The following is a 12,546-nucleotide window of genomic DNA, read 5'->3' on the forward strand; positions in this document are numbered from 1 at the left end:
GATAGGTTTTTTAGAATTACTTAGGATTTCCGGAAAAGGGGGGGTGTATGTCCCAACCCATCTCCCCCAACCCCCTTAATACACTGCTGAATAAAATATATATTTATTTTTAACATTTTTATAAAAACAGAAAAATATTTAACATGACCTAAAGTTTAGTATTTTATAACTAAGGCAAGTGAAGAAAGTTTTCACCTTCCCCCTGGGCCAGCTGCACCGGCGCTCGGGCTGCCCCAGGCACGCCGTGTCCTCGGGCTCCGTCACATAGCCCCAGTCGATGCTGCTGCCCAGGAAGTTGAGGAACATGGACGGCACCTGCGTGCCGGTGGGCTCGTCCAGGCCCGCCTCCAGCAGCAGCACGCTCCAGCCTGGTTCCTCGCTCAGGCGGCTGGCCACCACCGCCCCGGCCGAGCCGCCGCCGACCACGATGAAGTCGTACTCGTCCTGCGGCACCCTGGGGGACAGACCGTGGACTCATGGCGAGAAAGATTGTGCCTTATAGATGGGCAGTAACACATTACACACGGAACCTTTTTAGGGGCGTACACAGGATTTTGTTTCGGGGGAGTGGGGATAGAACTTCAAATAAAGTTATCTATCAAATGTATTTAATTTAACTACTCATTAACACAAATCTCACAAATGAAGCCGTATTTCTTCTTTTTATGAGAAAATTTGGATTTCAATGCGCAAAATAATTATATGGAAGCATTTTTCTTTCCTAAACATTCAACACACATAATGGTGAAAATTAAAATATTTTATTTTGAAGAAACTGTCAATTAAAAATACTAAAATATCAATCACTCGATATAAATAACTTATGAAATCATAACCTGCAGCATTACACATGTCATGCTGTTTGATTTCAATTTATTTCCTTTATTTGGTGGGAATGTTAGAGTGCTTAAGATTTTGGAGCAACATATCCCCGAATTCTCTGTGTACGCCTTTATCAAGGTTTCACTGCTTTTTTTCCGAAATAAATATCAACAATTATTTTAGCGAATGCTCATGTTGAGGTTATAAATTTCATAGGTCATATATTTCGTAGAACTTTGCTTGTCTGAATTTTATGATAGATATTAAAAATATTATCTGCATAAAAAAACCTTAAATTTTATAATTTGAACTAAAATTCTAGATCGTTGAAGTAACCTGTCATTGTAGCAATTGAACACAGTTTGTTTGCACAAACTGAATTTGACAGTTTCACTAACATATTTTAAGACAGTTATAGTCATGCAGAGAAGACAAGGATGTATATATATATGCTAATTTATTTTTATTTATTACTCTAGAAGAACAAACAAAGTCAGGTCAAACCACGGAATAATGACGAGATAGACAGCGCATAGAAGCTGCAAATGCTGCTGACAGGCAGCTGAAGAATGATTCTTTGGCATCTGCCAATACTACAGTTTGTGAAAAGCCCATTTAATTTATTTTATTTGGTATTATATATGTATTTATGGTGTCAGTAAATTCATCACAAATGTTTTAATTAAATATTTCATTTTATTATATTCAGTATTTAAAACTCAGATCTATAGCTTGGCCGAACGGCACACTACTAAAAAGACAGAGGTTGGATAAGTATTAATTGTCAAGGGATGTCCTGCTGGGCTGCACTCAAAAGCTGTGGGCCAGCTACGCCGGGGCTAACGTTACCAGAAAGAGGGACCAACCTGTCTCTTTCTTTCTGGCCAATGAGGAACTTGCAAATTTTAGACTAGTTGCATATTAAATTAAAAACTATTTTCAAAAATAATAATAGAACGTTAATTCTAAAGTAACAATTTAATGTACTAGGGTAGGAATACAGAATGTCCATAAAAGAATTTCCCAATTTAAATGGTTTATATCAACAGTTTAATTGAGACTACTTAAAATAAAACATTTATCTAATTGAAGGTAAACCAACGCAATTTTTATTTTAAAAATGTTCAATATGTGCATCTTTAGTTATACGGCACACATCCAACCTAAAGGCCAATTCTTCCCACACTTTGGTTAACAAGTCCGGAGTAATGGAAGCAATAAATTGCCTATTTAATTCTGTTTTTCAACTCTAGAAAATCCGTACGTAGCGGCGAAACGTAGACACGATATTTTAAAAAGCCCTAAAGGAAAAAATCCCATGGCGTTATGTCAGGTGTATGGGGAGGCCAACAAAGAAATAACTTTGTCGTTTCGAACTTTACGACCAATCCATCGATCAGGGACTTCGACTATCTACCACTCTCGTATAAAGAGATTTTAATGGGGATGTGCTCTCCATCCTGTTGCCAAATAAAGTTTACAAATTAACCCTCTACAACTGGGGGAAAGAGCCATTCTTTCTTCCTATACACATAAGCCACCCCTGTTACGGTAGCTTCAGCGAAACAAAATTGTCCGTACACTTGACGTCAGGACACAGCGCAGAAAAAGTTTAATTTTGGGGAATCTCTTTGGTGTTCCTCATGTTCATGAGTATGTTCTGACCCCAGATACGAAAATTATAGGTATTTAGCTTCCCATTTAGATATAAAAGTTGACTCATCGCACACCACATGATCAAGAATGTCATCTTCACACTCAAACACCCGAAGTGCAAAGTTACAACGTACACCATAGTCATCTGTCTTTAAAGCATGTAGCAACTGTAACCGGCATGGACGCATATGTAAACGTGTCCTTAAAACCTTTCATGCGGTTTTCTTTGGCAACTGAAGTTCAAGTCTTGCTTTCCGAACAGATTTCTTAGGACTACGCAGGTAAGATGCTCTGACACGGTCAACATCCTGTAGAGACACTTTTGGTCGTCCCGTGATTTTCCCTTTACAAACACATCCGGTCATTTCGAATTGCCTTTGCCATCAGTAGATGTTTTTGCCACATGGGGGATCACAATTAAACTTTAAACAAAAAACACATTGAACTGAAATTTAAGATTCTCTCTGAGAAAATTGCAGAACACAAAACACTTTACGCTCAGGAGTCGCCATTTTGCGTAGGTTTCGCTGCGAGCAAGGAAACAACAGATCAGTACTTGCACATACGCTTATATAAAACTGTTAGAGTTACTTTTTAATTATGACCTTGAACCGAACCTCTACAATGCTTACAAGTGATGCTTTTACAATTTATAACTGGAACCTTCGTTTATGTACACTCTGTATAACCAATATAAAAATTCAAAGAGATAATAAAAAACTCTTCCCACAAATATGAAATATGGCTGCTGGGGCGGGATTAGGATTTTTGATGAGTGCTGGTTGGAGGACCGGGAGAGTTCCGGCTAACTAAACAGGCCTCTTCGAAGTACAATGTGCAGAGAATATAGGTGAGTCTCAATACTTCCATGAAGGCGTACTGACGTGTCCGAACTTCGAAGGGTCGGCACCGTTTGGTATTTGGTTCATTTCTGGGGCCTGAAGTGTAAACACCAACACCAGGGAATTGTATCGGCCTTTGGAGTGCACGAGATGGTTTGATTTACTGAATCATAAGTACTTCTGTGATTTACGATAGAATCATAATAATAAATAAGTTATAATTATGTAACTTTTGTCATAAATTGAACATCCAGCAGCCAAATTTAAAAGGTGGCCATTTTTGTTGTTTAATTTGTGTTCTTGTAACCACAGTCTGTTTATTTTACCATGAGCCTAGCCGGAGCAAGGACAGCACAGATAAAGGACGTAACTGATGGCATTCCTTTGAAAAGGGTGGGTTACAAAATGTAGACGATGGCACTGTGTGGAGGGAACAGAAGAAAACCATAACCTATTATTTGTTTCAATGAATAATATAGTTTTATCATTGCTCTCTAAGTAAAAATGACGTAAGTTAAATGATAGCTATACTTAATAAATTTTCTCTTTTTTTGTAATAAGCAGATGTATAAAAATCTAATATATAAAATTCTCGTGTCACAGTTTTCGTTGCCATACTCCTCCGAAACGGCTCGACCGATTTTGATGAAATTTTTTGTGCTTATCCGGTATCTATGAGAATCGGCCAACATCTATTTTTCATCCCCCTAAATGTTAGGGGTAGTCCACCCCTAACATTTTTTTTTAAATTTTTTGGACAAAATTTTTAATTTTATTTTTTTTATAATGTGGCATTAAAAAATACATACAACCCTAAATTTTCACCCTTCTATCACCAACCCCTAATTTTTAATAGAATTTTATATTTTTCAACCCCGGTCGATAGCTGATCGATTAACACTTAATCAACCTTCCCCACCTACAGCGAGCTCATTACCTGGATGAACACATAGACCACATATTAATATGAAATTCCATCCCTAAGGGAGTGAAAAAGTTATAAGTTCATTTTATAACAGAAAAAATCATAGGTCATAGACATACAAATAGTGAGTGAGTGTAATTTATTTATGTCTACCACACGATCATACACATAGTAAGGTCTGGCAAATTCATATTTTTCTCCTTGGTGAGACCAGCCCGCTTAGTGAAGCTCGCAGCGGCTAGCAAAATAAAGGCGCTTATAACAGTTTTGTTCTAAACTTCGTCAATAGATAGAGTTGCCTTGAATTTTAAACGCACCATCGTTTGATGCGTTTGTCATGTCTTTAATTTTCGTTGGTTTGTGCTGTATGCGTTCCTATACCATTCATCCGATTGCGATGAAATTTTGGTGATTTGTTATGCGCATGCCCGTGAAGGTTTCTGAGACGGTATAACTATTTTTCTATAGTTGTAGCATGAATAGTTTTAAAAAATGTGTTTATTTCATTTTATATAGCGGCATTTCGTCTGTTTTTGTTGTATAAGTGCGCACGCATGACACAATTTATTTAAATATAAAAGAGAGACAGACATAGAGTGATATATATAGAGTGAGAGAGAGACAGATAGATAAGTTGAGATAGAGCGAGGTATAGAGAATGAAATGGGTTAGATAAAGAGATATACCTATAGATGTAAAGAGCTATATAGAGACTTATATATAGAAGATATAGAGATAGTGGGAAGTATATATGTAGATATAAAGAGATAAATAGAGATAGAGAGATACATAGATGTAGATAGAGATAAATATGTATAGAGAGATGGATAGATGATTTGTATATGTGGAACTACTTCAAACATATTACAAAACAAAACTGAATGAGGCATTGAAATGCATGCCGAGCATTAACTAGATAATTGAATCTTTTCAATATTAGTACTCTCTTATTTTTAAGCTTCTTTCTATAGTGCTTTATAGAGTCTAGACTACATACAGACCACCAATTTTTCGTTATATACAGGTAAATAACTATACACTGGCAGAACGTCTGTCGGGATCTGAAAGTGATATATATTGTTTTGCAAACTTGACATTCAAATTAAGAATACAATTACTAACTATATTCGATTTCGATAAGGTCCTCTTCACCCTGTGTTCAGCCCGGGCAAAGCCGGGTACTGCAGCTAGAAATTCCCTAGAAATAATTTATATGGCAAAACAACGTTTGCCGGGTCAGCTAGTAAAAGATAAAGATGTGAATGCATTACTGTCCTCGAACATGTAAATAATATATAATCAATTATGAAACAAAAATGAAGTAACTTTTAAGGCCCATAATTTGAGGCATCTGTTTAAAACTTAGTGTTGTGAGTGTTGCACACTACCAGGCCTCGAAGAAGTGTGTTATAAATTTCATACAATCTTTTTCTCAAAAAAGGTTGAGTAAATAGCAGTACAAAAAAGCGTATTTTTTCTCTACTTTTGATCTCTAGATTAATTATAGGCCTGTAAAAATCACATCATTCCTAAGTGTAACAAAAAAATTATCGGAAATAAGGGTTCCTCAATTATTTTAATTAAATAATTTTACTACAGCGACAACATTTGCTTTGTTTGTAGAAATTTTTTCAAGCAAACATTATCCAGACACTTGGCGATCTATCATAAATTCTTTTATTTATTATTTTATATTATATTTTATATTATTTATATTATATTTATATTATAAACAACTGGTTCAGCTGCATCTTCAATGACTTGAGAATCCTGGCCGTAAGTCCTATAATGTTTTCAAATTATTTTTATGTGATGATCCTGCAGCCAATGTTAGTCGGTCAGATTCAGACTCATCCTATATATTGTTACGAACGTGAGCAAGGCCACGACATGCGCAGGTGCAGCGCTAGCTGGCTGACAGGTGGCCGCTGCAACATGAGATGTGCTGCGCGCACCCGGGTCGCCGTTTCCCCCCTCCTTCCCATCACTCCCCGCGCGGCGCTGTTAGTTTGACATCCGAAACCTCGCAGCTGCGGAGTCCCGCGCGTCACCTGGCAGCCGCCGACATGTGTTTCGAGAGATTTCTGCCGTCGGGTCGGCGCGGAATGACGCGACTGACCCCAGCCGCGCTCGTGAGTTCTAGAAATGGCGGCTGGTACATAAGACGAGGACGGCGGCCTCAGAGAGAGAGAGAGAGAGAGAGAGAGAGAGAGAGAGAGAGAGAGAGAGAGAGAGTTGAAGTGAGAGTTCAGGCGGGAGCTTTCCCGCAGCGGAGTTTCCGGGCGATAGAGCGGCGAAGTCCATGGACGAAGGTTCCAGGGCGAAGAGTTCAGTTCCGAGCGAGGCGTCGAGTGGGATCTCGGCGAAGGGAGCTGCGACGGCGGCGGCAGAGTGCCGCGACGGAGGTCCACGAGAGGTGTTGCGGCAAGAGTTGCGGCACCAGAGGTGCAGCCCAGCGAGGTGTGCGGTGTGTGAAAACGAGTGACTGGGGAAGCAACATTATTTTTTAAGTGCAATTGATTATTTGCCATTTTAGAATATTACATGTAAGTGACATAAATAGTGTCCATCAATAAAACTGTGTGTGTAATAAAATCTTTAATTGGACTATCCCTTTACGAACCCTGTAAATCGCAACAATATAGTCTTGCGTGTGACGTTCGTTATACATTGAGTCAAACATGTAGAGCAACATGCTATGCACGAAGTTTTCAGATGATTTGTGGTTCGTGTTTCTTCGTGGATACATGATGTGGTTTCATTTGGAAAGCCCTGGCTCTGCAAGTTATCTTTTAATCTCCCCTCACTAGCTCTTAGTCTATTAAGTGATTTCTATGTAGGCAATATTTCCTTATGACCAGGGAGCAGATAACTGGATGGCGTCGACCAGTCGAAAACATGGTTTTTTTTGTACTTATTTGGGTGGATTCATTGACTGTTTAAAGGTTCGGATGTGTAATTATAAATCATTAACTTAATTTTATCCCAAGGTAATAGACCAAACAGAACAGCTGGTGTTTTTCAGAAGTTTTTGCCTTAAGCCATGCCCAAACTTTTCCTTCTTCCATGGTGAATTCTTGGGGAAGGGTGGTGGGTTATGCCGACCATACAGTGTGATTCGTCGATTTCAAGCAGACAGTGATTGTCCGGGCTACCTCATTTAATGCAACATCCACATGTTTGCATGGCTTCATCTGTGCCACACAGAAATTGCCTTTTTTACCATTGGAAAAACACAGATCCAGTACCGTAGTTTGGCTGTGCCACCTACGTTAAATTTTTGTCTTGCTTAGTAAGTTATTGCAAACGAAGACATCATGTTTTGTAACGAGGCAGTGTTGTTTGTAAGATAAGGCGTTGATCAGTGTGAAACCCAGATGGTTTGGAGATAAGAAATATTCCATCTGGGTACTTGGATGCCACATACGTTCTCCTCAACCTTTTCATTTTTGCATTTACTAGGTGATTGGGCCTGTAAGCATTTTTTAAAATTATGTCTGGGGTGTAATGGCTCTTTATGCAATGAGACAGATACTAATCGACACATATTATGCTAGTGTTGTAAAGTAGGAATGGACAGAGATTTTTTTCACTATAGGAACGAAGAGTGTGAACCTATTATTGTCGCACTCGTGGGTTTGCTGGACGCTCAATGCCTAGCATTAGTTTCACCGGGCGGAGCAGACGCCATTATTCTCACTGACCTCCAATTAGTTCCGAACACACCCAAAGAACGCCGCTCAATTGTGCAACTTTGTGGTCGAAATAAAAAAAAAACACCATTTTGCAATATGTCATGTATTTTTAAGATTTTAAAGTTTATTTTTAATGTACCTTACCAAATCTTTTAGTTACGATACCCTAGACGTGCGAAAAACCAGCCGTCCGCAAAAAAAGAAAGAACCTTTGTGGGAGTTTTAATTATATTACATATCAAAACCGAAACTAGATATAACAAAGGCAATAAAAATTGGCGTGGGGTTGCTACGCACGTTAGAAGTGAAAAACCTCCCTTTTCAATAATCCACTTGAACGATAAAACAAAATATTTTATAATTAACAAACGATTTAAATTAGCAATAAATTTATCAAAGAATATATAAAAAAACACACATACTAATTTTTACAATTCAAAATTATTTTAATTTAATGTTTAAAGGGAAAACGCTTTGTTGTTTCAAGCGTTTCGAAAAAAGCATCACCTTAGAGCCGTTTCACTACAGCTTTCCCAAGAGTGATAAGAGGGGTCTCGATGGTGGTGGGGGAATATTGAGTGTCCCACTCCTGACTGATGCACTTTACATTACGCTCTGATGAGTCATCGCCTAGACTTTTCCTACTGGCTGTAATAATCTTCAATTAAAAATAAAAACGTTTGTAAAAAATTGTGAGCGACTCTTTCAGTACTCACAAGTGATGTGTAACATCTACTCTCGGTAACGAGCTAATTCATGTGTTCTCGTGTTACAAATACACTCATAATACGAAAATTAGGTACGAAGTTTAAAGTAGAATTCTTTAAAAATAATTCCGCTCGTGATAAATATATGCAAATTATGTTTTCAGCTACATTTCAGGACGCGAATAACCCGTAGATTCCGCACTTACCGCTAGAATTCGTTGCCAGAGCAGCTACTAAATTATAGAAACATTCCATTTGCATATAGATATTTTATACTATATAATGAAACCGCTCAGATAAAAGTGGTAAAACCTTTAAAAAAAAAAAAAAAAACTAAACCCCGGCTTTGGACCTGATTTTTGAAAAAAATATTTTATTAAAATACTGCTTATCTTGATAAAATTCATTAAACAGTCAGTATAAAGTTTTCCTTTGTCTTTGTGAACTTTGTTTCGTGCCATCCGCCACAGCACTCACGAAGTGGCTCGCACCCAACACCGCGCACCGAGAGCTGAGATGTTGCGCACGAGCGCGGGTGGTTTAGGGTTCGACTGCAGGCCCGCCGTGGGAGGACGCACCTGCGGGAGGCCGGGCGGCCGCACGGGTCCTCGAGGTCGCACTGCGACCGTATGAACACCTCCAGCAGCCCCATGAACACCATGAAGGACGACCCGCCGCACGTGGCGGCCAGAGTCGGCCCCGGATTGGACAACGGGCAGTTGCAGCGCATCTGGGAACATTACACTCTGTCAATTTTTTTTTGTAAATGGAAAATAAATATTCATGTAAAATGACTTATATTTGTAATTTTGTACATTTACGTGGAAAAAACGGTATCACTACAAAATAGTGTTCACAGTGATACTGGATTCGGATTCTTGCCCAGGAATTCATGCTTTGTGTTGTCCCAGTACCTCGAAATTCTTAAAGTTATTTGTAAACCGTTACCTGAATAGCTATCCAATATTAAGGGGCCCGTCTAGTCGGGTGTATCAGGTGTATCTGTGTTAGTGGGGCGGGATGATAAGCGCGACTCTCGCTGGTGCTTCTAGCGCGGTATCGCTTCTAAGCGCAAGGCTGTGAACTGGCGCGCAGTCTTCTCGTCGTCCATAGGACAACTGGAAAATTTGAGCGGTGACCTTAACATTATATAACATAAAAAGGAAGATAAATGTGTAGTGCAAGTCCCTTAAGTGCTTTCAAGAAATCGGTACCGTTTGTTTTACTTAATTTTAGGCATTTTAACTCTTCTAAAAATACAGTTTAAAAACTTAATCCGACATCGGCACTCGGTGAACTCTTAAAAGCTTTTCGTAAAAAGGCCCCACTCGGATATCTTGAGTAGTTTTGAAATAGCATTGTTTTTCCTGAAGCTCTGCGCACCGTATGTGTGCCTGGGCAGACGACGCCCTTAACTGCGCACATTAATAAGCACAGTAAAACAAAATAAAATACAGTTATTGAATATTAGATTATAATTCCCATGGTTTTACAAATCGTACGAGAATGAAACCTCAATTAAAATATAACATTATGCACCAATTTTCTTAAGAAATGCTCAGTATTAACTCAGAATATGTATTTCATATGTGTAAAAATAACTATAGCCATGTGTTGTATAATGTTACGATATATTTCTTGTAGTATTAACAAACTATTTATTGGCACCTTGTCTCCAAATAAATCATTTGTTAAAGTTTTTTTTTTGTGCGTGGTGTTTATAACGTACGATCTTACTGCCCATCTACAAGGAGGCCACTACAAATGGCCACGTCAAACAAATCAGGAAAACTAAAGCTGAAAGGAAGTACAGAAAACCTGCGGGAAACCGAAATGATGATTTGAACCGGTCGCTCTTTAAATGAGTCTTGCAATGGGGAAAATTTATTTGAAACTTTAAACATTTTTGGGCATATGCATTTGCTGGTTTTGCCTGTAGGTCATATAGAAATCACAAGAATGGACAAGAAAAATTAATACACAAACATACAGAAAAACAAGCGAAAATAATCACATGTAAAATGTGAACAGAGAATTCCATTGAAGGAATTATAAAAATAAAATAAAATTATCAAGGCACAGACCAGCAGCAGAAAGATACTAACATATGAGTTGAATGAATAAGTATTTTACTACCTTCGCAAAATGCTGAAAATTAATTTATCACCAAAAAAAACATTAAATATACTTCGAGAACTGAGAATTTCAGGCTAAATACAATAATTACATAAACAACCTGCCTTAAGTTGTTGAAATTTGGCCAGATGTGACCAAACGCAGTCATGTGTATCCAAGTGCAGTTGGAGTCAAATGCAGATGGAGGCAGTGTAGCCAGATCGAGCCAAATGCAGATGGAAGCAGCATAGCCAGATGGAGTAAAATTCAGATAGAGGCATCGTAGCCAAGAAGAGCCAAATGCAGATGAAGGCTTTGTAGCCAGATGGATACAAAAGCAAATGGAGGCTTTTTGGCCAGATGGAACCAACTAAATATGGAGGCCTTGTAGCCAGATGGAGCCAAAAGCAGATGGAGGCATTGTAGATGGATGGATCAAAATAATGCAGATGGAGGCATTGTAGACAGATGGATCCAAATGCAGATGGAGGCATAGTTGCCTTGAAGATATGTTCGAATATGATTGATCTTTAATTTATAAACAAAAAAAAGTAGTACACTCAAACAAATGATTTAAAATGATAGTTTTTTATTCCAGTATTAATTAAAATGTTTCTTGTTTTGACTCGCATATTATTCCAGCAACCGTAAGTATATAAATGAGGACTGGATGAAGTGAATCTCATTTTGTTTTTGGCTACGTGGGTGAAAGGATAATATATTTTGACTCTTCTGATACGTAAGTTCAGTAAATGGATAGCCTTGAGAACTTATTGGAATATTTTACATCTTAAATGCCGAACTCGGTTGCGTTGTACCATCATCGATAGGGACCTTGATGGCAGCGACATCGACGGCGATGCATATCCTGATGGCAGCGACGTCTACGGTGATGCAGATCCCAATAGAATGAATTTCACCTTCACTAACAGCACTAGAGGAGACTTCAAAAGTCATGGTTCCACAAGCAAAACAGACTTAAACACTGCAGTGCTGACTGCAGAGGAATACTCGATAAATGAGTGTAGTATGTAAATGGGCATACTGAAACAGGCTTGAGGCTGTGGTGCCTGTGGTGCCGACCGCCATCTCGGATTGTGACGTCACGGCGGCCATTTTTGACTCAAAATTCCTCAAAAATGACTCAAAATGACTCAAAATTTCCCGTTTTCGAGGGAAAAATTCCCGTTTCGAGGAAAAATTAGATTTCGAAAAACCACAAATGTCTTTTGCCTTAGAAACACAAATTCCTGAAATATGTTTAAGCAACCTTAACTACAGCCTCCAATAAGCCTCTTTTAGGATTATGACGTCACCGTTGCAATTTTCGTTACACCCGCCATCTTGAAAATCCGCAATTTTTATGTTAGAAAATCGGGAAAAATTTAAAAAAATCATTAAAAAAAATATTTGATCGAATTAAATAAAAATCTTAAAAACCACTGTTGCAGTTATCGTTACGGTCGCCATCTTGGATTATATAAATTTTACATATTTCGTTACACCCGCCATCTTGGTTGAGTACCATGTCATTCTTACACTTTATGTTACGACCACCATATTGGATCCTATTAATGTTGCAATTATCGTTATGGTCGCCATCTTAAAATTTAGACGCCATCTTGAAAATCCGTAATTTTAATGCTAGAGATTCGGGAAAAAACTTAAAAATCATTAAAAAATTAATCAATCTAATTAAATAATAAAAAATCCTTAAAACCACCGTTGCACTTTTTCGTGACGACCATCATCTTGAAATCACCTGTTGGAGATCACCATCTTGT

At 38.3% G+C, this 12,546-nt stretch overlaps 1 protein-coding gene across 1 annotated transcript in view; it reads right to left on the reverse strand.

Moving 5' to 3' along the window:
• LOC134529961 (glucose dehydrogenase [FAD, quinone]) overlaps positions 1 to 12,546 on the reverse strand; it is a 143,493-nt gene that overhangs the window by 44,582 nt on the left and 86,365 nt on the right. The window contains exons 2-3 of the mRNA XM_063364502.1: positions 9,226 to 9,377; positions 196 to 454 (exon numbers count right to left, since the gene is read on the reverse strand). Coding sequence (XP_063220572.1) covers positions 196 to 454; positions 9,226 to 9,377 — 411 coding nt within the window. The remainder of the gene's footprint in view (positions 1 to 195; positions 455 to 9,225; positions 9,378 to 12,546) is intronic.

The sequence above is a fragment of the Bacillus rossius genome, chromosome 2, assembly GCF_032445375.1.
Source record: "Bacillus rossius redtenbacheri isolate Brsri chromosome 2, Brsri_v3, whole genome shotgun sequence".
Classification (NCBI taxonomy): domain Eukaryota; kingdom Metazoa; phylum Arthropoda; class Insecta; order Phasmatodea; family Bacillidae; genus Bacillus; species Bacillus rossius.